Source organism: Acinonyx jubatus, chromosome A2 (genome assembly GCF_027475565.1).
Source record: "Acinonyx jubatus isolate Ajub_Pintada_27869175 chromosome A2, VMU_Ajub_asm_v1.0, whole genome shotgun sequence".
Classification (NCBI taxonomy): Eukaryota; Metazoa; Chordata; class Mammalia; order Carnivora; family Felidae; genus Acinonyx; species Acinonyx jubatus.
This window is the reverse complement of record NC_069383.1, coordinates 74,108,306-74,136,034: the sequence shown is the minus strand read 5'-3', so window position 1 is coordinate 74,136,034 and position 27,729 is coordinate 74,108,306. Positions and strand designations below refer to the sequence as shown.

General features: G+C 37.7%; 1 protein-coding gene and 1 long non-coding RNA gene across 8 annotated transcripts in view; one reads left to right on the top strand and one right to left on the bottom strand.

Moving 5' to 3' along the window:
• LOC128314798 (uncharacterized) overlaps positions 1–27,729 on the bottom strand; it is a 129,391-nt gene that overhangs the window by 38,298 nt on the left and 63,364 nt on the right. For all 5 annotated transcript variants that reach the window (XR_008296853.1, XR_008296851.1, XR_008296854.1 and 2 more), the window contains one exon: positions 10,238–10,400. This is a non-coding gene — a long non-coding RNA (uncharacterized LOC128314798). The remainder of the gene's footprint in view (positions 1–10,237; positions 10,401–27,729) is intronic.
• On the top strand, positions 28–20,800 carry STEAP2 (STEAP2 metalloreductase). 3 transcript variants are annotated; one of them, XM_027071848.2, is made up of 6 exons: positions 28–634; positions 4,218–4,403; positions 7,024–7,548; positions 10,568–11,095; positions 13,483–13,647; positions 15,594–20,800. In XM_027071848.2, the coding sequence occupies exons 3-6, from the start codon at positions 7,057–7,059 to the stop codon at positions 15,879–15,881; spliced, it is 1,473 nt and encodes a 490-aa protein (XP_026927649.1). In that variant the 5' UTR covers positions 28–634; positions 4,218–4,403; positions 7,024–7,056; the 3' UTR covers positions 15,882–20,800. The 3 variants fall into 3 exon arrangements, with proteins under 3 accessions (XP_026927649.1, XP_014943576.1, XP_026927651.1); XM_015088090.3 differs by lacking the exon at positions 4,218–4,403 and having other exon boundaries at positions 29–634; XM_027071850.2 differs by lacking the exons at positions 28–634; positions 4,218–4,403 and adding an exon at positions 643–911.

Here is a 27,729-nt window from a genome sequence, read left to right as displayed (position 1 = left end):
GCAAAGTCTAGAGTGGAAAGGAGACTACGCAGCACAAAAGCAGTGGAGTAGAAAAGTGGGCTTGATTTTTCTAGAGCTTTTTCTAAAGGAATCGAGGGGGAGCCTTGCGGAGACTGAGGGCAGGGTGGGGGCCGCAGGCGAGAGGCAGATACTCAGCAGCTCCCAGTCCAGGGGATACTCAAAGCTGGAGCGAGGCAGCCGGGCTCCCCGCGGCACTGCTTGCCTGGGTCGGCGCTCTCTCTCCGTCCTCCCCAGTTCTCTCCGCGCCCTCTCCTGACCCCGCCGAGCTCCCCGACTCCTCCAGACGCCGCACAGCTCCACACCTCCGCCCGCTGGGCCCTCCAGTTCGCGTTCCCGGCCCGCTCAGCGCCCTCCCCGCGCGCAGCCCCTAGCGGCGCGTCACTGCGAGGCCGGCCTCTGCGCGCCTCCCTCGTCCTCCTCCTCTCCTGCAATACGCGATCCAGCTCGGGGAGGCGGGGAAGCCGCCGGAGCGCGACTGCCGCGGCAGCCACCCTGCAGCCGCCGGTCGGAGGCGCGGTCCCTAGGCCCTAGAGCGCGGACGAGCCCCTGGGGTGTCGGCGCCTTGTCCGCGGAGCTGCCAGGCTCGTCCCTGCCCGGCGCGGGAGGCGCAGAGGTGAGCGGGTCGGGTAGGAGCGCAAGACCAGGTGGTGGCGGCGGAGTTGAGGGTCAAGATGCAGTCGGCGCCACGCGCTGCGTCCGTCCTCCCCGGATTCCGCGCCCTCTGCGGGCGTCAGTCCTGATCTCTTGGCATCTCGAGGTCAGGAGTGGGAAGGGTGGAGAAGGGTGTCTGTTCCACCTATTCCGCCTTCTACTCCTCTTGGTCTTCCACGAGCTCCCAGAAAGTCCTGAGGTTGGGCCCAGGAGAAAGGCCAGGAGAGACATCGTCCCAGGTAGGATGTGCCCCAAAGGGAAAGGACGGGCAGCTTACCTTAGCCTTCCTGATCGTCTACCTACCACTTTGGGTTCATGTAGCGCATCGCACTGAGTATCACGCGGCGCTGCTTTGCGAAAAAGTATTTCTAGTAGTCATTCTGTTTATTAGCCAATTATGCATCCGTGGGGTGTTTAGGCCATTATGTGTTAGGAGGTAATTGGCTGCTTCTTTGAGTGTCCTAAATCGTCTTTCAGCCTTGTGTTCAGCCTCAGCCAAAACTTGTTGAAAATTATGCCCTAAAAATCTTGCTCTTAAAATAGAGCAGAGAGATAAAGAGAATTTTGTCCAGAGATTTCCATTTATTATCTTCCCACCCCTTGGAGAAGGATTGGTATCAGTTTTTACTCCTCAGGCAGTTCATTTTTTAGATGGAAAAACTTATTCCGAGCCATGGTTATTATCACTCATCACTGCGGGTGAAATTGGGAGAAACAGAATTTGAATTTGAACTCCTGCCTCTTCCCCCACCCTCAAGACTGATTAGATTGAGTCCTGGTAGCAGCTCCACTGCTGGGAACCCTGAAAATTCTCTCCAAACCACCTCCTCCACCCCATCTCACGCAACTCCACCCCCACACAACACTCTTACCACCTTTATTATTTCTTTGTTGTGCTGATCTGCTGTATTTATTTTTTCTTTCAGGAAGTGTTTTTTGTTTTGTTTTGTTTTGTTTTACTCAGCATTTCCCCCTCTGTTGTTTCATAGATTAAAAGCTATTTACAGAAGAAAAATACCCATCCTAGATATTTTGCAGGGTATTTAGAAATGGTTTGCAATTTCTTTTTCTTAGCTAGTCAGTCTTTCAGAGGGGTTAAGAGGTTGAGACACTTTTATAAACAATGATAAATTGAGCTAATTGTGCAAAAAGGGAACGAAAAACTGTATTCAAGTCACTTTTTATTTTACTGGAGACATGGAAAATAATACTTGTAATGAATGAGCATAATTATATTTTAATACTGAAAAAGCACAGACGAAGGCAACTACATTTTTAAAGAAAGGATAATAACAAAGGTGAGAAAGAGGGTACACCAGTTTGAAAGACTAGGACTGAGGTTTCAATAAAGGACACAATCAGGACAATCAACATCAGGATGTTTTTTCTGTGCTCAGCCAGTGACCATGACACTGGCATATCACTTACCCACTTGGGGCTACCATGTCTTGATCAGCAAAGAGAGGGATCTTACCTATAGACTTTTTACATCTCTTAAGGTCCTCACGTTTGTTTTTTTTTTTTAACGTTTATTCATTTTTGAGAGACAGAGACAGACTGTGAGTGGGGGAGGGGCAGAGAGAGAGGGAGACACAGAATCTGAAGCAGGTTCCAGGCTTTGAGCTGTCAGCACAGAGCCTGACGCAGGGCTCGAACTCACGGACCGCGAGATCATGACCTGAGCTGAAGTCAGACACTTAACCGACTGAGCCACCCAGGTGCCCCTGGACCTCACATTTTTTTTTTGATACATTCAACAAGATTATTTATTGCATTCTTTTTTTTTTTTTTTAAGTGGTCTCCATGCCCAGCATGGAGCCCAACACAGGGCTTGAACCTATGACCCTGAGACCAAGACCTGAGCTGAGATCAAGAGCCAGATGCTTAACTGACTGAGCCACCCTGGTGCCCCAAGAATATTTATTGCATTCTTATTTATAGAACAGATTCAGGTACCACTTCCTGGTTCATGGACTATCATCTTGTTGTCCTCATATGGCAGAAGGAGAGAAAGAGTTTTCTGAGGTCTATTTTATAAGGGCATTAATTCCATTAAGAGGGTTCTACCCTCATGACCTAATCACCTTATAAAATCCAGACCATCTGATACCTTCCCATTGTTAGCATTTCAACATAAGAATTTGGGCGGGGAGGGATACAAACATTTAGTCCTTAACAAGAGTTAATCTTTTTAAGCAAGTGACAATAATTATATCCTTTGGAATTTAGGATGGGTAAAGAGAAACCAGGAGGAGGTCGAAGGAGAGTGATAAAACAGTGGGTCAATGTATCAGATTTCTTCTGCTGTCTAGAATTATCACTTTGAATATTTGACTAGGATTTTTGGAAGGCTCAGAAAATGAGTGACTGAGTGGGGTGGAGGTTCATTATTTTTGATGAATAAGTGACAGAAACAAGAGGCCATGAGGTTGAATGGTTTGTTTATCCATTTGAATGATGACATACTGGAAAAGGATGACCACTGTTGGTGTAGAAAGGAAGACTGTGTATGTATTGGGGGCCAAAGGCACTAGTGATAAAGAATAAGCTAGAAGTCAGTAGATAAAAGCAGTGCTTATAAGAAAGTTTTATGAGGTGCCACGAGCCTCAGTGGAGCCGAGTGTTTGCAGGAGAGAAGAAAGGTTCAGATGTGGCCTTGCAAAGTCAAAAATACACCTACATCATGGCCCTGGGGGATTACATTTTCTTGGTAGCATATCTAAATCATCAGGTTGTGAATGTTATCAAGATATCTGAGGTCAGCCTTTTCAGAGTTACTGTCATCAATAATGAATGCCCTAGATGTTTATATGTGAAACAAATTAGGTTCTATTTATGTAGCATAACAGCTGCCATTCAGCCAGAGGAATGTCAAGGAAACTCTTCTAAACAAAATCTTAGGAGGGAGGCCACATAGCTGAGTATAATCCAATTCTTTTACCTTGATGGTAAATACACTTCAAGTATTAAATGCAAACAGCAAGTTGAATGGCCATTCAAGAAAAACTGTGACCTTGAAATTTCAAGGAACCCACCCATGTGCTACTTACATCACACTTAAATCTAGCTCATAAAGTTGAAGTGTCACAGTGTGAAATATAAAGTAGTGATATAACTATTATTATATAGCCTTAAGACTTGGAGACAAAAGGATTTTAGTATTGGACTGCAGGAGTCAAGTACAACCTCTTTGTTTTCCATTTAACAAAGGAAACTGAGACTCAGGAAACAAGGTGATTTCGGAGGCCTCAGCCTGTCTTTTCTCCTCAACACCACACAAACAAAACTTTCCATAAAGGACATAGTCTTCTCAATTCTTTGATCTGAGAAGGTAGAGAGACTCCAGGACCTTGCTAATCAAATTATAGCCCATGAACTACAAGGACCAGGGCCATCACCCAGGAGCTTGGGAGAAACACAGAATCTTGAGCCTCACACCAGACCTAGTGCATTTTAACAAGATCTCAGGTGATCATATTCACATTAAAGTTTGATAGACATTATTCCAGAGCAAGTCAGTAACTCCCATTTGCTCCAATCAGCAGAACCCCTGATGCCTGGAGAGTTGAGGAGTCCCTTTGCAGACAGAAAGAAAAGATACCATCACTGACCATTCCGAATGTTGAATGTGATGAAACAACAGGAACAAAGTATGCCGGGCAGTGGGATGACACAGTTTAAAGAGCAGTACTGCCCTTTCCAGAAAGTGGAAAAAGGGAAATTGCAAAATAGTGAGTGGACCTTCTGATTCTGCTCCTACCCAAGAAGGCGAGGGGAAAGGACAGCGTGCCATTTCCTCAGCTTCCTCTGCTCCAGAGGGCAACCGTTATTCTCTTGCTAGTGTTACTTTTCATTATTACGAACAACAGTGTAAAAATGAGCATAATTGAGGATCAAAAAGCCACATTTGTTCTTTCTAAATACCAAATTTAAGTATTAGTTTCAATCCTGAATCTTTTAGTAGTGTTGTTTTCAAGCGTGGCTGCATTTAATTAAAACACTTGGTGATCTCCAGAAACAAAGAAACAAACAAATCCTGATGCCCAAGCTGGACTGCAGACCAGTTAAACAAAAATGGGTGGAGTGGTGAAGGTGACTGGGTATCGCTGGGTTTGAAAGCTCCTCAGGTCATGTCAGTGTGCAGCAAGAGCTGAGAACCACTGCTTTAGCAGGCCATTCTCCCTTGTGGGAAGAAGCAGCTCTGAGATTGGAATTCTGCATCTTCATTTACTCAAGTGCTGGGATTCCCTACTACTCCCATAGCACCAAGCAGAGTCAGCAAACCTCAGGTCACGCCAGTGGGGCAGTTTTCGTATTTAGGAGATGCCACAATCTCTACTCAGAAGAACTCAGGACTGGGAAACAGGACACTTGGGTTCCTATGTGTGAGTCTAATAACTCTTTCCCCCTTAGGTAACATATACGATTAGGGTCAAGTTGGCCAGTTCACCTTGCATTGTTGAATGAAATGACCATTGATTTAATTATATCTGTTTTTTTTAACTGCTCTCGATTCCCAAGATAGCCCATGATTTCTCCAAGAGGACGTTGATGTTTTTTGTATTACTCTGGTGCCTCTGACCTCTGCCTGGCCTTCTGAGTGTATGGGAAGCAGATAATTACCACCCCCTTCTATCTTGAAAAGTGTGAAAGGAAACGTGTAATAGATTCAAAAATAGGGAGTTTTCTCCCTTCCCAGGATCTGAGTTAGACATTAAGATCACTAGTTAATGCTGAGGAGCAAACCACGGCCAGAGAAGGAGAATATACTACTCTGTGGTTGAGCACAACCATAACTAACTGTTCCATGTCACCCCCCACTCAAAGAAAAAGCCCTCTCTTAAATTCTTGACATGCACCAAAGTGACAACATGCCTTAGCTGGACTGCATGGGTTCTAATCGTGGCTCCCTGACTTTCTCACCTTTCACCTTGGACAAATTAGTCATCTACTGCATGTCTGGTGCCTCCTGTTCACAGTGGGCATGGCAACATTAGCACCTGTCTCACAGAGTGGTTGCAGGGTTCGGTCAGTGAATAAAAAAAAGCACAGTTGGCAGATAGAATGTGTTATGTGAGTATTAGGCAATATTATTATTGTTTTTCTGAAGATTAACTTACAGGTTTTTTGAGTCATTGTGATCCATTTCTAGGGTAAGAAGTTGAATTTTTCTGGCTTTCTTCTACATTTCAAATGTCATTTAATTAAAACCCCAAAAACATGTTTTTTGAAGCATTCTACCTGTTCCTGTAAAATCCATTAAATCCTCTGTGGTGCTTACATCTGCTGTAAGCATAAAAGACATTGCGCAATGGGGATGGAGTGGAAGAGTGTTTTTTGTTCAGATCCAGCAGTGACACTGATTCATGGCCATCTGATGTGTCTTCTTGAGCAAGTCATTATGTTACTCACTTAAGTAAAAAAGAATTTGATAAATTTTTTCAGGGAAAATAAACGGCATCCTATTCTGTGAAGCCAACAAATAAAAGGGGAAGAAAAAGATTTCATAAGTATTGTGTAATTTAAGGCCATAAACACATTACTAACCCCGTTTTCATCGGAAAGCTGTCTTTCTCAGTAAAGTATAGGATATAGGGTGAATGACAGAAGTCAGTGGAATCCTTTGTTATATTTTAAAGCCTGTTTTTCTTTAACTCTTATTTAAATGCAGGGGTTCATTTTTTATTAGCTGATTTATCTCTCATTTAAGAATAAAGTCACTCATTAGCTGTGGAGGTGTATAGGATCACTGATTGACTCCATCCTAAATGATTCTAGCCAGTTTTAGTTTAAATAGTTTTTTGTTTTTTGTGGCTTTTTTGTCTTCTGTTGTCATGTGAGCTGTCACATGCCAGCACGGTCCCCTCTACCTCTAGTGGCATTTCTGATTGGTTCCCTCTGATCTGTTGCCAAACTGGGGAATCAGACTTGTTAGAACCACGTTTCTAGGTGAAAACTTCAGTCTGGTTCCTTTTGTGCCATGGTGTCTTGCTGCTCAACGAGGGGTCAGCAGACCAGCAGCATCAGCATCACCTTGTTAGAAATGGAGAATCTTGGGCCTCACTGCAGACCTACTGAGTCAGAATCTGCATTTTAATAAGATTCTTGGGTGATTCATGTGTCCATTAAAAAGTTAGAAGCCACACTTTAGCATATCAACTTTGTGACAGTTCATTTTTCTACTTTGACATCCTTTTTTAGCTTACAAATTGTGTCTTGCTGGGTTCTAGGTTTTATACACCTTGCCAAAATATTTCACCTCTAGAAATGAGAGGTAGTATTTTAATGTCTAGAAGTGTTTGAATGTTTGGTCATAAGTAATTGATGAAGATTTTATTTTCTCTCCCCTAGGATATCTCTGGTGATCTTGAAAGAGCCTCTATCATGGAATCGATCTCTATGATGGGAAGCCCTAAGAACCTTAGCGAAACTTTTTTGCCTAATGGCATCAATGGTATCAAAGATGCAAGGAAGGTCACCGTGGGTGTCATTGGAAGTGGGGATTTTGCCAAATCGCTGACGATTCGACTTATTAGATGTGGCTATCATGTGGTTATAGGAAGTAGAAATCCTAAGTTTGCTTCCGAATTTTTTCCTCATGTGGTAGATGTCACTCATCATGAAGATGCTCTGACAAAAACAAATATAATATTTATTGCTATACATAGAGAACATTACACCTCCCTGTGGGACCTGAGACATCTGCTTGTGGGTAAAATCCTGATTGATGTGAGCAATAACATGAGGATAAACCAATATCCAGAATCCAACGCTGAATATTTGGCTTCATTATTCCCAGATTCCCTGATTGTCAAAGGCTTTAATGTTGTCTCAGCTTGGGCACTTCAGTTAGGACCTAAGGATGCCAGCCGGCAGGTATGTGTTTTTTGTGTTTTTTTTTAATTTGTTTTTAAATTTTCTTTTCTTTGTTTTAATTATTGAAGTATAGTTGACATACAGTGTTCTGTTAGTTTCAGGTGTACAACATGGTGATCTGACAATTCAGTACATTACTCAGTGCTCACCACGAGAAGTGCAGTCACCATCTGTCACCACACATTAGTACAATACTATCGACTATGTTCCCTATCTCTACTTTCATCTCCATGACTTACTTATTCTATAACTAGAAGTTTGTACCTCCTAATCCCTAATTTAAGTGGTGAAAAAAAAGTCATACTTCTAAAAAGCAAATTCTGACTCTCCAAGGATTATCATTTTGAAAACTGTATAGGAGCATCTGAAAAATCGTGTCCTGACCTTGTAAGGGTACATTTCTACCCCTATAAAATAATGTGGAAAGCTAAGAAAATTATTTGGATTTTCCTGTCACTTGACTTTTCCTGTCACCAGCTAATTCAGGGAAAGGCAAAGTTGGCTGATGAATAATGGGCCACATTGCCTTGAGTCTCTCCTGGCTTCCACAAAAACAGAAACAATAACAAACATATCTTTTTTCTTCCTCTATCTCCCAAACTTTCTTCCTCCCTTCTCCTTCCTGGCAGCTGTTTGATAACAGGATTCCATCTGCATATGAAACACTATTTAGTAGGATCCTCAAGAAGAATTCTTTAGTAGTACCTTTTTACTTTACATAGATTCTTCATAGAATTTAAAATAGTGCAGCCCATTTTATTTAAAGTGTAAATTTTAATCTGTGTGGAGAGACAGGCTGGATTTCTTAGGTTCTTTTTTAGTATATGGGTTCTATCTAGTTCAACTTGAGAATAAAGCAAATGGGGAGCTCCATCAATGCCTATATGGAATGAGAACCTTTAGAAGTAAACGTGTAAAATAGTGCACCTTAAAAATCTTTTAAAGGTGTAGTCATGCATCATAGTTAAGCATGGTGGTAAAAGACTTTTATTATTTTTGTCGATAAAGACAGTTTATGCCTTAGATTAAATGCCTTAAGAAATAAATTCAAGTATTATACCACTGCATGCATATCCAGTCATGATAACCATTCACTTTCAGGTCTTTGATTTGGAAGAGTTGGAAAAGATTATATACTTTCCAGCTTTTCAAAGGTCATTTCTAAATCCTTTTTTCTTTTGTATATCTATCAAAGTTTAGGAATGGATACATACCAAATTTAAATTTGTTTAAATTTAAACCTAAATTTAATCCTTTGCCCATAATTGTGATAATTGTTATTTATTCATTTATTTTGAGAGAGAGACAGAGAGAGAGCAAGCAGGGGAGGAGCAGAGAGAGAGGAGGAGCAGAGAGGCTCTGTCAGCACAGAGCCCAGTGTGGGGCTTGAATTCATGAACTGTGAGATCATGACCTGAGCTGAAATCAAGAGTCGGATGTTTAACCAACTGAGCCACCCAGGCACCCCTTGATAATTTTAATTCATTAACAACAACTGTGGAACAAATAATTAAATTTAAAGTGAGTTACAGAAATAGTTTTGTTTGTATTTCTTGGCCCTCTGCCTTTATTACAAAAGTTGGATTTATATGTTTAGGTTTATAAATTAAATAAATTTTAAATTTATTTAAATTTAAATAAATGTTATAGTTTATCTATAGGTTATATCTATAATTAAATTTTATTACTTTAGGGTTTTTTAACAAGAAGTAAAAAAAAAAAAGTCACCATTGTCAAAACTGTCATAAATTACCTTAGAATGCTTTTCCTTATTTCTTTGGAATATGTATTCTTCCCCACTCCATTTTAGAAATTTGTGAACATTTGTATACTAGTATAGAGTCTGTTACTCCTCTGGTTAATGTTAAGTAGAATTAATAATTGGAAGAGCTCTACATTATTAGCATAATGCAAATTTTAGCATGCAAATATTTTAGTGTGGTCTGTTCCAGAGACCTTATATAAACATCTTCAGGGATATATTTAGGAATTTGTTTTCCCCAAACATTACCCAGAGATTTTATAGCAATATTTTTCTAGCCCTGAGTAAGATGACCTCCCCGTAAGTTATACTGGCTCACTTCAGCAGTGAATTGGTGACAATTCACAAATACTTGTTGAATTCTCAATTACAGTAATTTATCTAAGAGGTTTGTGTAGTTTGAAAGTCCACCTTCACCCCCCACCCATCATGTCATTATATTATACAGAGGTAACATCTTAGTGTTAGAAAATGGCAGTTGCTTTACTATTTAAATTAACTAAACCTTATAATACCATTTTTCCCCCATATAGGTATAGTATCACTATTTATAGATGAAAGAATTTCATATTCTGACCAGTGAAATAATATAATAATAATAAAAACTTGAGATTCATGGTTCTTCAGATACTTGGTCAATCAGTTTCTAAACCAAAGATAAATTTTATAAATAGTACGTCATTGTGACATAAGTTAGAGATTTTAATTGCAAATTCAACCACCCAGAGTTCATGCCCATCTTCTCTCTTGCTGAATATCTATAAAGGACAGTACTTGTAATCCCTCTACTAGACAGAATCACTACAGTCCTAGAACTGAATATTGTCCTCGAAAGTCCAGGAAGCCAACCCCACCCTGATACCTGTGAGAGTGAGAGCTGGAGTGGGCAGGAGAGGGCCAGCAGCCCAAACTCCACCTCAACCTTACCATGCCACTGCTGCCGAAACACGTGGTCTAGAAACCTTTCTTTCCTCCTGGCTTTCTTCCCGTGAGGACTTCCCAATCCCAGGCTCTAGCAGGATTGTTCTGCATTTTATTTTCAGGTCATCACAGGTAGCAAGGACTTTGTTGTTTCTATGACAGTTTTAACCTATTAATAAATAGACAAATATGTTAATAAATGCTTTACCTCCTTAACTTTTTGCATCCCTCAAGGTCGTCACAAATGACGTTCCATGGGTGAAGTGGAGCATGTGATCATCACTGTCACCATTTTTACAAACAATAGTAATGATGAGTCTTTTGTTTTTGCCGCAGGTCTATATATGCAGCAACAATATTCAAGCTCGACAACAGGTTATTGAACTTGCCCGTCAGCTGAATTTCATTCCTGTTGACTTGGGATCATTATCATCAGCCAGGGAGATTGAAAATTTACCCCTGCGACTATTTACTCTCTGGAGAGGGCCAGTGGTGGTAGCCATAAGTCTAGCCACGTTTTTCTTTCTTTATTCCTTTGTCAGAGATGTGATACACCCATATGCTAGAAACCAGCAGAGTGACTTTTACAAGATTCCTATTGAGATTGTGAATAAAACCTTGCCCATAGTTGCCATTACTTTGCTGTCCCTGGTATACCTAGCAGGTCTCCTGGCAGCTGCGTATCAGCTTTATTACGGCACCAAATATAGGAAATTTCCACCTTGGTTGGAGACCTGGTTACAGTGTAGAAAACAGCTTGGATTACTAAGTTTTTTCTTCGCTTCGGTCCATGTTGCCTACAGCCTCTGCTTACCAATGAGAAGGTCAGAGAGATACTTGTTTCTCAACATGGCTTATCAGCAGGTATGGAATGTGCTCGTTATTTACTGGATACTAGTAAAATACCTTATCAGTATATCTGTAAAATGTTAAGATTTAAAGCAGTGTGAGCTTTTACACATCTTGTAATAGAAATTGTGGTATATTTAGGGAGGGGAAAGAATTATTCTTCACACAGTGTTTCTGTTTAAGAATTACGTGGCTGATCCAAAATCATTTAGGATAAAAACTGCTACTATACCTTTCTTTGAAGAGTAAGAACAGAAATAAAGGATTCAATTCTTCCATTTTTTTTTTTTGATGTTATGATTGCAGTGATTGTTTTCAGCATTAAACATGAGTTAATGTTTTATGATTGGCCATGTTCCATGGAACAATGAGGCATCTCTCAGTAAACATATGCGACAAAATTACAACTAGTGAAAATACAAAACAGAATAGGAAGCCAAGATCAGGAGACATACATTTGTAAGGCTTTTGATATCAAAAAAGCTGAAAAGATACTTTGGTGAAGCTTTAGTTACTCAGGTGAACCTTTATAGCACTTAGCTCTTCAAGAAAATCTCAGGGAAAGCTTCATGGAAGGAGCTTAATGATGGAGCCAAGTATGATTTTCCTCAATAATTCCCACTGAGCAAATGTAACGTAAAGGGTTTCACTGAAGTTATCTGCTGTAGCATTTACCTGTGACAGCCAAGGATACTGCACCAAAACAAATGTGAGCTTTTGCGTTTTATAAGGAACCAAGGCATCATGATCCAGCTTTGTAGCACTAGATACTTAGGCCTGTTTCAACAATTCCAACCTAAAGTTATTTGAAAAAAATTTGGTAAATTGATGTTCTTGAAGCCATTGTCTCTGTAAAAATACCCCTTCCCCTAACTGAATGCTAAGGCTTTGCTATCTGCTGCACCAGCTCCCTCACTGGTTGTTAAGTTGTTTGCTCAGATCTCACCTCCTCAGGGAGGCTGAGCCTGGACACCCTTTTAAATTCTGCTATGCGCTTCTGATTCAACCCCTAGACTCTTGCTCCTCCCTCCAGTCCCTCCTCCTCTGCTCTACCTTCACTCTTTTCAATAGCATTTATCACCTCCTAATACACTTTATGTTTTCCTTGTTGATTATATTTACTGTTGTCTGCCTCCTCTTATCAGAACATTATTTCATGAGGGGAGGGACCTTTGTCCATTTTGTTCACTGATAGATGCCTAATGCCTAGAACTGTGCCTGGCACATAGTAAGGCACTCCCAAAGTGTATTTGTGGGATGAATGAATGAACCAGGAGGCCAGGTAGATCCAGGTTGTAAGCTGTAGGTATGTCCTACCGAGGTATGTCCTTGTTCTGTATTGTTGTATAGATGTCAAAAAAGGTATCAAACAAGAGCCTTTTTCCACACAGGAGCTCTGTGGCTTTCTTCGGGATGTTGGTATGATTGTTCCAGGGACCTCATGCTCAGAACTAGCTTTTCTTTTTTTATTTCAAGTTTGTTTGGTTAACTGGAACTGGACAAAGTTAAACTGTTTTAAGTTAGAGTCTGTTATCCATAAACAGATTTTATTTAAAACAAAGCTTTAACCCAAGGAGTCCAACCCTTGATGTATACTCTAATCATATTGTTTACATGTAAATAAACCTTTTTTTAAGTAAATAGACAATTCTAAAAGTAATCCCTGTGCAGAATACCACATATTCAGAGTTAATCAAGTCTGACTTGATTATATATGTATTACCAATGTAAGGGAAAGACATTTGGAAAAGTACTATATCCGAGTGAGGCAATTGAATAGTTGGAAAAGTATATTGATGAGGCAATTCAAGAGAATAAATATTTGCGTTCGGTATGATTTTATCCATATGGAAATCTCAGCTTCCTGAAGAAAAGAAGTTAAGAAAAAAGAGATAAATTAACATATAAATATTCTTCATGTGAGAGAGGAAGACGGAGGCATAATTTAGAAATTCTCTTCCTGAGTTCTGAGTTGATCTAAGACCAGAATGTATCCAAAATATTTAACCGAGTTTAAACCAACTTGGAGAAGTCCCTCAAAACTTCTGTAACTGCCAGTACGTTTTTTATGTCACCTTGGAACCAACCACTTGGCATTCATGGTCTTGGGACTTCAGGCCAGGAATGGTGGTGAATTATAATGCAGATGGTAGATTTACTCACCCCCTTACACACATGCAAGGAAAGAGAGAATCTTAGTCCTCCTTTTATTTAACTCCCTCTTCTCTTTTCCCCACACCTGGAACAATAACATCCGCTAATAGGTTCTCCATCATAGTCTTAAATTGAAATAATGCAACTTGAATATATCCATATATGATGTATTCTCATGCCAAGAGTGAACTGTGCTGAATCAGTTAATGCTCTGCCAAATAAAAGAAATTCACATTTGCTCTCATTAGGTTCATGCAAATATCGAGAACTCTTGGAACGAGGAAGAAGTTTGGAGGATTGAAATGTATATCTCCTTTGGCATAATGAGCCTTGGCTTACTCTCCCTCCTGGCAGTCACCTCTATCCCTTCAGTGAGCAATGCTTTAAACTGGAGGGAATTCAGTTTTATTCAGGTATGTGGGTTGAGGGATTGGGCGGCATAGAATTTAAGTGTTAAATACAGTTTAATTTTAAATATGCTTCTTATAAAAGAGTGCCTTTGGGGCTGCATTTATACATCTAGCTCAAGGAACAAAAACTGCTGGAAGCCAGCTTAGGACCATTTGGGTTTAGTAAGTAAAAGACCAGTACAGGATTCTACTAGAAGACTCTGATAGCACTGCTTACTATGTTACGGGTTAAGGTTATTTTAAAAAGAAAAAAAATGAAAGTGGGGATGGGTAAGCTTAGATCAAGTTTAGTGCCAAAAGTCAGTTTGTTATTAGACCAATGAGTGAATAATTATTTTACATTTTGAGCCACCTTGATCTTTCTAGAAAAATCTCATTAATTTGAATTCAAGTTGGGGAGAAGGTGAGTCTGAATATTGTAAAAGAAAGGTGTGTGTATACACACAAACACAAGCAGTGGCAAATTAGGTAACTGGGCTGCTGGGTTATGACAAGCAACCAGCCTTATGGATCTTGTTAGTATATGTATTTAATATATGAGTTGTATATATGTGTATATGAGTACATATAAAGGGTTTTCAAAGTAGCACTGTGTTCTTTAATAAACAATTCACCTTCTCCAATAATGGTTATTTAATAAATTTGCCTATTTTTAAAACATGTAATTCAAACTTAGACCCTACCTATATTATCACAAAGTCAGGACTGGTTGTATCCAAATGGCTTATAGCACAATATGTGGATGACTGTCATTAGGTAGTACACTAAATTTTGTTTTGTTTTGTTTTTGCCTATTTGCTCAATTCATCTAAAGAACTCATTTAAGTTAAGGGCATATCCCTGTCTAAATTAACTTTTCCTTTTTGAAAGCAAGAAAATGTGAAAACTTTTCCCATTGTTAGCTTAATCACATCTGAAAAGAGAAGGCCCTCTGATAAAGGGTGTTAGACGGATGCAAATTATCATTAAATAGAGATGAGTAACTGCCAAACAGGACAATTTTCTGCTAGTTGATCCTTTCCCAGTGAAGTTAGACATTACATCGTTATACTGATGTAATGTTACACAGACCATTTTGTCAAAGTAAGCAATCAAACATAATAATTTAGGGAACCCAGAATGCTGGCCTTTTAGATTTCCACCTATAAACTAACAGAAGTACTCTTAATATAAATTTCATTTAATGTGGTCAATAAAGCCACATGTGTGAAATGCTATTCATATTATATACTAATACTATAATATTTTTCATGTTCAATATTTACATGTTTACTTTCAACTAGTATATTTATGTGAGGCAGGGTGTGGGGGGGAGTGTATATGAATGAGAATGCCCTTCAGCATTCACACACACACATACATACATAATATTTTTTTAATACACACAACTGGTGGAAATGTGGATAACCTTCATAAAGAAGTTTGGCAGTTTTCATCAGTATCCTTAAGGAAAACCCAGATGTTTTCACCAGCAATCCCACTATTAGAAACAAGTTATAAGAAAATAAACCAAGATATAGAGAAGGGCTTATAGTTGAGGAAAGTTGGAAACAGAGTAAATGATCTGTTGGAAATAGAGTAAATAAGTAAACAAAAAAGGAATGGTCAAGTAAATTGTAACACATCATTCAGTGGGATATTACATAACATTAGGGTCAATTTTTTCATATTTAATGACATGAGAAAGTTCTTGATATAAAATAATCACAGTATCAAGCTATATGCAGTATGGTCTTATTTGTATAAGATGTGCAAATATATAAATAAATATATATGAAATATATGAAGATATTAAAATTCTTTAGCTCAGGAGAGAACAAAGAGTAGCTCAATAATTCAAGATAAAATAGTTTTAGCACACTATAAACATGGGTGTAGCTGGATAGGTTAATTTATGAGTTTGAATAACTTCTTATACTTTGTTTCTTTTTCTTCCTCCTCTACCCAAGTCTACGCTTGGATACGTTGCTCTGCTCATAAGTACTTTCCATGTTTTAATTTACGGATGGAAACGAGCTTTTGAAGAAGAGTACTACAGGTTTTATACACCACCAAACTTTGTTCTTGCTCTTGTTTTGCCCTCAGTTGTAATTCTGGGTAAGATCATTTTACTCCTTCCATGCATAAGCCGAAAGCTAAAGAGAATTAAAAAAGGTTGGGAAAAGAGCCAATTTCTGGAAGAAGGTATTGGAGGAGCAGTTCCTCATCTCTCACCAGAGAGGGTTACAGTAATGTGATGATAAATGGTGCTCATTGATGCCATATAGAATTCTGCTCATGCCATTATTTTTATGACTTCCTTTATGTTCATTTGCAAGTGCATTGTCAAACTGACGTGGGCTGAAATCCTTACAGTAAGATCTCAATCAAATTAGTGGCAGAACTTTCTTGAAATTAATTTTCACAGAGATCGATTTTGGCAATATGAATTTTTGTGGTCAGCTTATATGTTTTGTTTTACACAACCATAACACTCTTGTTATTTTAATAAACTGTATTCCATAATCAGGCAAAAATATTTATGGCGAATAATATAGATATAACCTAATGTTAAAAAAACTTTACAAACCAGCAGAATTTTAAGTGTTAATATAATTGAATGGATGCATTTTTTTTTCCTGAAGCTTACTTAAGATTTTAATTGTCATCCAGCTTAAGAAATAGAAACACATAATCATACATTAACTTTAAGAAAGGACATGTGACATTAGCATCTAGGTAAGGGTGAATGGTAACATTCCTATATTTTTCTCATAAGATAGGGTTTGAAGAATGTAATTAATTGTATGAACCAGTGTGCTTTGTGAACAAACACAAATTAAAAAAAACAAATTGAATCTGACGTATTTGAAATGCAAAGGAGACATGAAATACATACTGATAATATGTACCTTATGAAAGATTTCATTCCTTATCTTTTTACAGAGCAGTTTCATTTGCATATTAATATGTTGATTTGGGAGAAGACCGTGATATTTGGCTTCCAAAATTGATTTTTCTACTATAGTACCAATCCAGGGAATCTTACAGTTGTTTCTAGTGACAGGGAGGGTATTAAGTTTATACACAAGGGGTTGTTTGTCAGCTGATCTATGTTGTTGTACATTAGCCAGTCCCCACTCTCTCTGGTATATGATTTTACTGATGTTCACTGAGGGATTATAATATGCCAGGCACTGTTCTAAGCACTTTACTCGTACTGTCCCATGTAATATTTACAACTCCATGACAGAGGTTGTTATATCCTCATTTTACATAGGAGAAAACAGAAGGACAGAAAAGCAATTTGCCCAAGGTCACACAGTTAGTAAGAGCCAGAGCCAGCATTTAATATGTAGACAGTCATATTTCCGAGGCTACGGTTTTAACCACTAGGCTAATGGCCCCTGCTCCATCCTTATGCATTCATTACCATCATGATGCCAATCTAGATGCTTCCTCTTTTGTCAGTAAAGGCACTGACATTCTTCACAGTGTGTTGTGGGTATCAAAAATATATGAAAATATTACAGTCATAAATTTATTATTGATTGTGGGATAATCTACAGTTCCTCACCTTGCAAGAGGCTCTTGCTTGGGACCTGACCCTGGAGACCTATGGCAGTCCATATGACCCTATGCAGTGAGGGACTCCAGCAGGGTAGGACCATAGCAGTTTTAACGAATGGCTAAGGACCTGCAGAATCTTAAAAGTCCCTGAAGAGTTGGTCATCCCTTTTTTCTCTCCCTGAGAAGTCCTCCTGCCTGTTCAACCATTCATGAGGGAGCAGTTTGGAAGATTGAAGGATATTAGGAAAAGTGGTTAATTATAAATCTACTCTAGAGACATATAATCATACAAATTATTCATAAAAATTTTCAGTGCTGACACTCCACATTAAAATTGCATTTTGTTCAAACTTTGATTAGAATGCCCTACATTTTTTTCATTTGTTCCTTCCTTATTAAAATAGAAAACTGCAGATAAGATACAATTATATGCATTATGTAATTATATATCCTGAAATTATAACATTTCTAAACTTATACCCACTGAAGTACTACTGAATGCAACTGCCAAAATAAAAATTCTATTTAGTGGAGGCTACCTTTCCCATCATTGGCTCTTTCCCTCCTACTGCACCCTGTCAATTTGGTAAATCACTCATGATTCTCTGGTGTTCTCTTCTTGGTGAATTTTAGTATCTTGTACTTCTTAATTGAGCTCTCCCTTTTTAAAATTTTAATTCTATTTTTTCCCTCTTCATAATCACTTCCTTGCTAGTTTTTAGTAGGAACTACCTTGGGTGATAACTTTTAAAGGGAAACACCCATACACTTGTAGCACACTAGTGAAATTAATAGCATATTTTCAATTTGTTCCTCAAGTTACCCTCTGTCAAGACCATTGCTTTCACCATTTAATGTGAAAATACAATGAGACATTTTTAAAAGCTATATGACTATTGAATTATATTGTTGCATGTGTATATTAAGTAGCCAATAATATAACACTATTACAGATAAATGGGGCCTTTGAAAATGTGAAAAAACAAACTTTATGAAAATGTATATAGTATATAACTTTTGTTTCAAATGATAAATTCTTCTTTTTCAGTACTACAAAGATGAAATAATTTTGAAGTTTTAGAATAAATGTAATATATGCATTCTAATTCTAATTCTAAATGTTTAAAAACCTTTCTAATACTGCAAAAATATTGACTTTTAATTTATTTATTTAATTGACTCTTAATTGCTTTATTTTACCATTTTCTACCTGATTTTTTTTTCTTAATCATTATTTCTCATAATCACTTTTTTTTTTTTTTAATCATTACTCTGGCCTCAGAAGTAGAACTGAATTCTGCTCTTGCTAGATGTGAGAAAGTGGTAGGAACTTTAGTAGGGGTTTGTATTTTGAGAAGTGCCCCTGAGAAAATTATAAGAATGTAGAAAATATACCCAGTCTTAATCCTATGCAAAAAAACTAAGTAAGTTTTTTCCTAACAGGGAAGTAATCACAGGCTGAATCATGCTACTTAGCTTTTGTGTGCAGATTTCATATGTCTCCTCTATGAAGAATATTTAAAATCATGTTTAAATAAGAATATATTCATGCTAACATATATTTTTCAAAGCACATATGGAAATTTAGCCCAGATTGTCTACATATAGAGATTTTTATTTAAATTTTAAAATATTTTAAGGTATGAAGAAATTATATTTATAGGTATTTATGAGATAATTATTTTCTGCTACATACAGTATTGGCTAGTGAACTCCGTTTTAAACTATCTGATTGATTTCTTGTAAATTAGCATAATCTTGACTTGATTAAGGAATTTTACTTTCAACATTAATTTGATAATAGCAATTTAAGATATATTCATACTTTCAAATTATGAAAATTACTTGTGTAAAAGGGCTTCAAGAATATCATATCTGATTTTTGTATTGTTTATCTCTTACATAATATGATAAAATTTTAATTCTTTTTAATTGCCTTTTGCCATTAAACTATTTCATAATAAATTCTGTACAAAGAGTTTTTCCCCCAAATAGAGGTTTATTTGTGAAATGTAAAGGTTTCTTATGTGATATTTTAAATAAAGTACCATAAATGTAACTCATAAGTATTTCTTTAGGAATATTATAAACACTGAACCTGTGTCAGCCTAGAGAGTCTCTGTTTTGAAATAAGTATTCAAATAGCCTAAAATGTGGTGTTGAAATTATTTTGTGAATTTTTGCCTAAAGCATTGCTACATGTGCTTATGCCTTGATCCAGTGTTAACATTTCTATTTGTGATGTGTCATCATGAAAATGAGATGCTCTACCCTTAATTGTTTATAAGTGAGTAAAAAAAATATTCTGGTGGATATTCAGTATATGTAATTGCTCTAAATGAACATGTACTGATTTTAGTGGAAACACAGTCTGTTCTTACCTTTGAATATTGGATTTTATAGGAATGAATGGGTTCTTTAATTTTTTTAATGCAAGAAAATTATAAAGTGCTAATAATCACAGATTCTGTCCATATGATACCAAAAACAGTATTTTGGTTAGTTCAGCCTAACACACAAACATACCGACATTTTTTTAACTTTCCAAATCACTGGCTTTCTATCATGCAGTCATACACAATTAGAGCAGACTATACATATAGGACTCTCCCCATGGCTGGACAGGCTAAATTAAATCACTAAGACAGGTGCTTTTTCATGACTTCAAATTGTCAACTTCAATCTTAATTCTCTTAAGATTTTCCTTGAAGGTCTTTCATAACTTTGCAGACATTCAGCCTACACAGGGCCTGGAAGTTGTCTCCCAATGTCTGGTTACCCTACTTCTTTAAAAGCTGCTGTCCATCACATTACTCAACTGCCCTGGCAGTTGGGTGTAACAATGAGACTGAGAGTTGGTCAGTGAGATGTAGGGGCACTGTGGTTGACTTCCTGGAAGTCTCTTCAAAGAAAAGCAGCACGTGTTCTTTATCTTATTCCTCCATCTTGCTGCCCTAATTGTGGATACAATAGGAGACCTGGCAAAAGTCTAAGAGGACCAAGGCCACACCCTAAGGAAAGCCTATTAGAAACTAAAAAGATCTTGACAACTTCTACTTCACTATGACTCCCTCTGCCTGTATTTAACTCACTGTGCATTTGGGTTTCTTTATATGAAGTCAGACTAATCCATTCTGGTCTTTTGTTCTTTGTCATGATTCTATTTAACACTGAATGAACTAGACTGCAATAATTCTTATCTTTAAAAGTTTTTCAAGGATAATGTGCAATTCAAATTGGAATTGATTTTCCATTGTTAATTAATGATACTCATTTTCTTGCCTTTGATCTTTCATTTGATATTTTGTATCTGCTTGGAAAATATTGTTTTCTTTATAACTGTGTAATAGCTATTTGCTAAAACTCTGTAATAGCCAAAATATCGCTATCAAATTACATGCCATTTTTTATATCATTCTCATAGATCTGCCTTATGAGCATCTAAATAAAAAGTATTATTTAATGTGTTTTAACCTCTTTTTTGAAGGGTTACATACAAATGGATTTTTCTTTCTTACTGAATAAGACTTCCCGTATTTGATGAAGGCTGTCTGTTTCTTTCTAGAAGCATCTGGAAAGCAATACATGAAATAGTTTTGGGCTTTTGGAGGTTTTGTTTGTTCATTTTTGCCAAAGTAGTCATTTAGGAAGATATCTATCTAATGAGGTGGTATTTTAAAAATTATTTCAGGGCACCTGGGTGATCAGTCAGAAAAGCGTGTGACTCTTGATCTCGGGGTTGTGGGTTCAACCCCCACATGGAATGTAGAGATTACTTAAACTTAAAAAAAATTATTTCAGGGGCGCCTGGGTGGCTCAGTAGGTTGAGCGTCTGTCCAACTTCGGCTCAGGCCATGATCTTGCAGTCCGTGAGTTCGAGCCCCACATCGGGCTCTGTGCTGATAGCTTGGAGCCTGGAGCCTGCTTCGGATTCTGTGTCTCCCTCTCTCTGCCCCTCCCCTGCTCATGCTGTGTCTCTCTCTGTCTCAAAAATAAATAAAAACATTAAAAAAATTAAAAAAATATTATTTCATTTCACTAGTGTTAAGTATCTTTAAACCAGGACTCAACATAATAGTTGAGGTGTATTCTGTAAGCAGAAACTGTATCTTATTCACTGCTGTATTCCCAGTGTCTAATGCAGTATGGTCCTGAAGATACTAATGAGATAATGAATGCTGACTCATCTTTAGAGAAAATTATGTTATTTATCACCCACATGCATGCAGCTGTGCCTGCATCCTCCTGCCCACACCCCTCCCCATCACTGTCTCTACCTCCTGCCTTGCTTCTTGGCTGCCACCATCGCCACACTGCTGTACTGAGGAGAAACCAACCTTGGTGCCTGTGCGCAGGATCTGTGGAAGCTCTGGCTTCCCTGAAAGCTGTCAGGGAATGCATGGGCGTTAATGTCCTGAGAGTAGGGTTGCCAGGCAAAATACAAGACACGCAGTTAAATTTGAAATGCAGACAAACAATGAATAATTTTTTATTTAATTCTATTACAATTGCACGGGACTTTTTTGTTGCTAAATCTGGCAACTCTCCCTGAGGAGTGATCTTTGACCAAAGAGATGCAGCACAAGAGGTAGATAAATTCTCCCTTCCTTTCCCGCAGATAAGCTAGCTATTCCATAGTATAATAATGCTTAAGGCCTCCATGAAAATATCATAAAAGACTGAGCAATTTGCTGCATTTGTTCCAAAGCTATGGCCAGCTCAAGTAACACCTATATTTGCCTGCCTCAACTTCTATCTTTTCCTCACCTGCTTCCCAGAGAGAGTGCCCACTAATAAAGTGGCAGCAAGTAAATGTTTGTTTGTTTGTTTGTTTGTTTGTTTGTTTAAGGCAGGCTCTAGGGAACCTAGGCTGGCAAATTAACTTTGGTAGAGGATTCTTCAAATGGAAAATGTGACATGACATAAATGATGTTGACAAAGTCGCACACAGGGCCCTGCAGGCTCAAAATCCAGATCACTTGAAAGCTCTGAGAGTGGATGCATCTCCCAGGGACAGATTCATGTAGATCAAATGTATAGTGATTGTTAAATCAGAATAGTCATTTGTCATTTCTGTGAGAAATAATCAATGTCCTATAGGTAAGAATACCAGTATTGCCTTAACTAAGCATATTCTATCCTTTAATTTGTTCTTAGAAGAATTCAAATTATAGCCCAAAGTATGTTGGGATCTGTTATGGGATGAATTAAATCCCCCTAAAATTCATATTAATTCATAGGACCTTTAAAGAGGTATTTAAGGTAAAATGAGGTCATATGGGTGGGCCCTAATCCAAGGATAACTGGTGTCCTTAAAAGAAGAGGAGATAAAGGGGCACCTGGGTAGCTCAGTTGGTTAAGCCTCTGACTCTTGATTTCTGCTCAGGTCATGCATGAGCTCATGGTTCCTAAGAACAAGCCCCGCATTGGGCTCTGTGCTGACAGCGCAGAGCCTGCCTGGGATTCTCTCTCCCCGTCTCTGGCCCTCCCCCACTCACTCTCTCTCTCTCTCCCATTCTCTCTCTCTCTCTCAAAATAAATAAACAAACATTAAAAATAAAAAGGAGATAAAGACACTGAGGGAAGAGCATGTGATGACAAAGGGACAAAATGTCCACCTACAAGCCAAGGAGAGAGGCCTCAAGAATGAAACCAATTTTGGACACCTTATGGACTTCTAGCCTCCAGACTGTGAGAAAATAAAATTTCTGTTGTATAAGCCACCCAGTCTGTGGTATTTATTTTGGCAGCCCTAGCAAATTAATACAGAGTCCATGGAATTGGAGCAAGTCAAGTCAGTTATAAACCTTGAATAATTAATGTCATTGGAATAAACTTGTCTGATTAATCCTGCTCCACAATAAAGACAGTTCTATCCTGGGTTTATTACACTGTAACCCCCACCATGTGAACACAATAGTTCTTTTTAGTTCTAAAAGCTGGAGAACATTTTCATTTCATGGAATATTCCTAAGTCACAGGACTGAAGCTTTGGTTAGGTACAAATCACTCCATAAATTCATTTCATTTACATATTACCATTTAGTTTCTCCATTAAACATGAATAGCTCTTCTATCTTCCTATTTAAAAGTCACTTGCAATTTGGATTATTAGTACATTTTTTATTAGAATAGTTGACTTCAGAGGTGGCTGATCTTTTACTTTTGTTCTGTCCCATGTATTTATTACTCCCAAATTTGCACTAATGATTCTGTCAGAAAGAGGTAATTATTTTTGTTTCTCTTTTAAGCTTTGTTTCTGTCACAAACTGAAAGATTTTTTAAAACACTGAAGTAGATAAAATGCCAGCTTTATATGTTTTCTTTCTGTTACATAATTCCCCTAAAGCTAACCTACAAAGACTATACTCTAATTACATTTCTTATGTGCTATAAAAATTCTATTTAAAATTAATTACTCTGACTCACAAAAGAATAACATTTGTTTGAACATTTGGAACATCTGGTATTATTTAGAGACTACCAAATTCATATGTAATCTAAAATACTTACTAGAAACATTCTTAAGTTGTGCTAATGAATAATTACAATTTTACTAAATATTGCTTAATTAGGCAGTGTGCAAACAAGTATCAGGAAAAAATATCAGAAGAACAATGTTATTTCTTAATACTACATTTATTAATGTTCAAAATATCCTTAGTTTCAGTGGGAATGCAAACTGGTATGGCCACTCTGGAAAACAGTATGGAGGTTCCTTAAAAAGTTGAACATAGAACTACCCTATGACCCAGCAATTGCACTACCAGGTATTTACCCAAAATATACAAAAATACTGATTCAAAGGGGCACATGCACCCCAATGTTTATAGCAGCATTATTGACAATAGCCAAATTATGGAAAGAGCCCAAATGTCCATTGATTGATGAATGGATAAAGAAGTGGTGTGTGTGCATGTGTGTGTGTGTGTATGTGTGTGTGCGCACACATACACAATGGAATATTACCCAGCCATCAAAAAGAATGAAATCTTGCCATTTGTAACAACATGGATGAAGCTTGGTGTATTACACTAAACAAAGTAAGGCAGAGAAAGACAAATACCCTGATTTCACTCGTGTGGAATTTAAGAAACTAAACAGATGAACATAGGGGAAAGAAAACTAGAGAGAGGCAAACCATAAGACAGACTCTTAATGACAGAGAACAAACTTTCTGATGGAGAAAGGTGGGTGGGGGATGGGCTAAATGGGTGATGGGCATTAAGGAGGGCAGTTGTGTGAGCACTGGGTGTTATATGTAAGTGATGAATCATTAAATTCTATTTCTAAAATCAGTATTATGCTATAGGTTAACCAGAATTTAAATAAAAACTTGAAACATTAAAAAAAAATCTAAACTAGAACCAAAAAATAAATAAATAAAAAATATACTTAGCTTTATTTTAAAAGTAAAAAATGTACATAGGACAACATATTATTAAAATGTCAAGTTAATCTTCAATCTATAGCTGCTTTTAAGGAATTGCAATTTGTAACTAAACAGATGTTTAATTCTGCAAAATTGTTATCAGACTGAAACATTTCTCCATAATTTATTTCTCATACATTTCTCCACTATTAATTTATCTTTTTGCTGAGATAATTTACCATTTCAATAGTTAGTCATTTTACCCTTAGATCCTTCTGTGTTGTGGTGTCAGGAAACTGTCCTGTGCTCTTAACTTAGAGTCTTCAAACAATACATTTTAAAAGGTTCAATGAATGATTAAACTTAAATGCATTACTGGGGCCCTGGGTGGCTCAGTCAGTTGAGCATCTGACTTTGGCTCAGGTCATGAGCTCATAGCTCATGAGTTTGAGCCCCTCACTGGGCTCTGTGCTGACAGCTCAGAGCCTGGAGCCTGCTTCGGATTTTGTCTCCTTCTCTCTCTGCCCCTCCCCCACTTGTGCTCAGTCTCTCTCAAAAATAAATAAAATATCAAAAAAAAATTAAATTCATTACCTAATATAAACAATTAAAGCTTTTTAAAATCTTAAACTTGGTGCACTTAACAAAAAGAAAAACAAATATTATCACCAGTAAGAAAACAAAGGAAATGGAAAATACACAGATGGATACTCAGTGAAAGCCAATTTTATGGAGATCGTTAAAACTACTCCCAAATAACATTAATGAAAATATACACGCATCACGCTAGACCAGTGCTTCTCAATTTCAATATGCACACTAATCACCTGGCAGTCTGGTTAAAATGGAGATTCTGATTCAGGAGGTCCATCCTGAATAATAAAGCATTATGAAATGCTTTAATTTGGCTTCAGTTAAAATTTAAAAACCAATTTATAATCGTTGAAATCTTTAATGTACATTTGTTGAGTACCATTAGCCTGACCAAGAGCATAACATCACTTAGGAACTTGTTACACATGCAAATCCTTGGACCTCCCCTAGGCTTAACTGAAGCTGACTCGGGAGGTGTGGTTCAGACAGTCGGTTTTAATTAGTTTTCCAAATTATTCTGATGCATGTTAAGCTTTCAGAAACACTATTCTAGATACTATGCTGAGGGGTTGGGGGGCAAATCTGGGGAAGTGACTTTCCTTGCTTTCAAAGTCTCTAGAAGGAAGGGGTTGGGCACCTGAGTCAATAAACACCATTAAGTATGTGGTAAGAACAAAACCATAATGACAAAGTGGCATCCAACAGAGGATGTAAAGAAGGTTCCCCCAAAAAGTCACATGAGCTGGGTTTCACAGGGAGCTAGATATTTGAAGACAGTCCCATGTACAACAATATGCAAAGGTAATGCAGGAAGAAGCTTGGAACCTTCCTGAAACAACAAATAATTCACTTAAGATGGCTTGCATGTGGGGTGTTAGGATTTCCATCCTGGTTGCCTCTCATTTGTCAAATAATAAAAACAAATACCATTAGGGGCACCTGGGTGGCTCAGTGGGTTAAGTGTCTGACTTCAACTCAGGTCATGATCTCGTGGTTTGTGGGATTGAGCCCTGTGACAGGCTCTGTACTGACAGCTTAGAGCCTGGAGTCTGCTTCAGATTCTGTGCCTTCCTCTCTGCCCCTCCACCACTCACACTGTCTCTCGCTCTCAAAAATAAAATAAAACATTAAAAGATTAAAAACAAACAAAAACAAATACCATGAGAGCTAAAAAAAAAATTACAAAGTTGAATCTATTAATTTCCTAGGTAAGGGAACCCCTTCCTATGAAGAATTTCACTGACTTCACTGAGCAGGAAAAGAGTTTTTAAGTGCTAGAAAGGGAGCGTTCACAGGAGTCATGCTAATTAAGCATTGGGAACTGGTACTGTGGATATAGGACAGAATGAATATGTAGATTTGTAAACAATTAAAGTAAAATAAAAATCTTTTTGTTCATTTGTTAGGAAAGTGCCTGCAATTAAGTCCAGTGAGGAGAGTGTGACTTTCCAGTCACTAAGGTTTATGGATTCTCATCAGATTCACCTTTTGTGCTGAAACACTATAGTCAGTTGATAACTCCCAGATAAACTTTGCTTTAAGTGGAAAAAATTTTTTGACAGTCCCTCCTCTTCATCTTTACTCATCCGGAGATGCCAGGCTCAATACACAAAAGATTAAACAAATCATCCGACTGTCAGCTCTCCACTACTATCTTGGTTTTGGGTGCTATTCTCACAGGATCCCCTTGTGTTTACTCAAGTGATTTCAGTCTCCTTTTGATATAGTTTACTTGGAATGTGCAACAGCAATTTAGCTCATGTTAATACACTTGACACAACCTTTATACTCTCCTGGAGTAATAGCAATCTTAATCCTATTGGACCCACCTCTAGGTGTTAAGGCCTTCAAGGAGCTCTAAAAACGCCAATGAGTAAAGATAAAAGGAAAACAAAAAGAGAGCTGAAGTCCAGGCAAGGGAGTTTCAAGAAGGGGAGAAATACTAGAGATACGTACAAGATGAGGACAAGAAAGGGTCCACAGACTTAGGCCACATGTAGTGGTGACCCCAGGGCACTTTCAGGGGATAAAGGATGAGGAAAGTGGAAGAATGAATATAAGTGAGGAAATGGAGACTAGAAACGCTCAGTTCTCTTTCAAAAAAGCTTGGTTTCTTTGGCTATGATTTACATCAAGTGCTGGCATGCCCAATCTAGTTTTTCCATTTCTTTTTATTTGTGTCATCAGAAATGTCATTCAGTGTCTGAACTGGTTAAAGAAACTTAGAAATGACTGATTGACCAGCTCATTCTACAAATGAAGAGAGAAATGCTGAGAGGTGAAGTGAAATTTATTTTCATGCAGTTTGTTATCCGTAATTTTTAAGGCAATAAACTTTATAGATAATATAAAAACACATATGAATCTTGAAGAGTTTCTTCAGGCTAAAAAAAGATGAAAAGGTTTAAAGGACTTTAAGATATTTTCATAGCCATGGCCTTTGGGGTGATTAAGTTATACTGATGATTATCATAAGCAGCTTTCCATTAAACTCGTGACCCTCCTTGTGTCATCACTCAGGATACAATGGATAGATAACAGTAATAATAAAGATAATGATAATATTGACC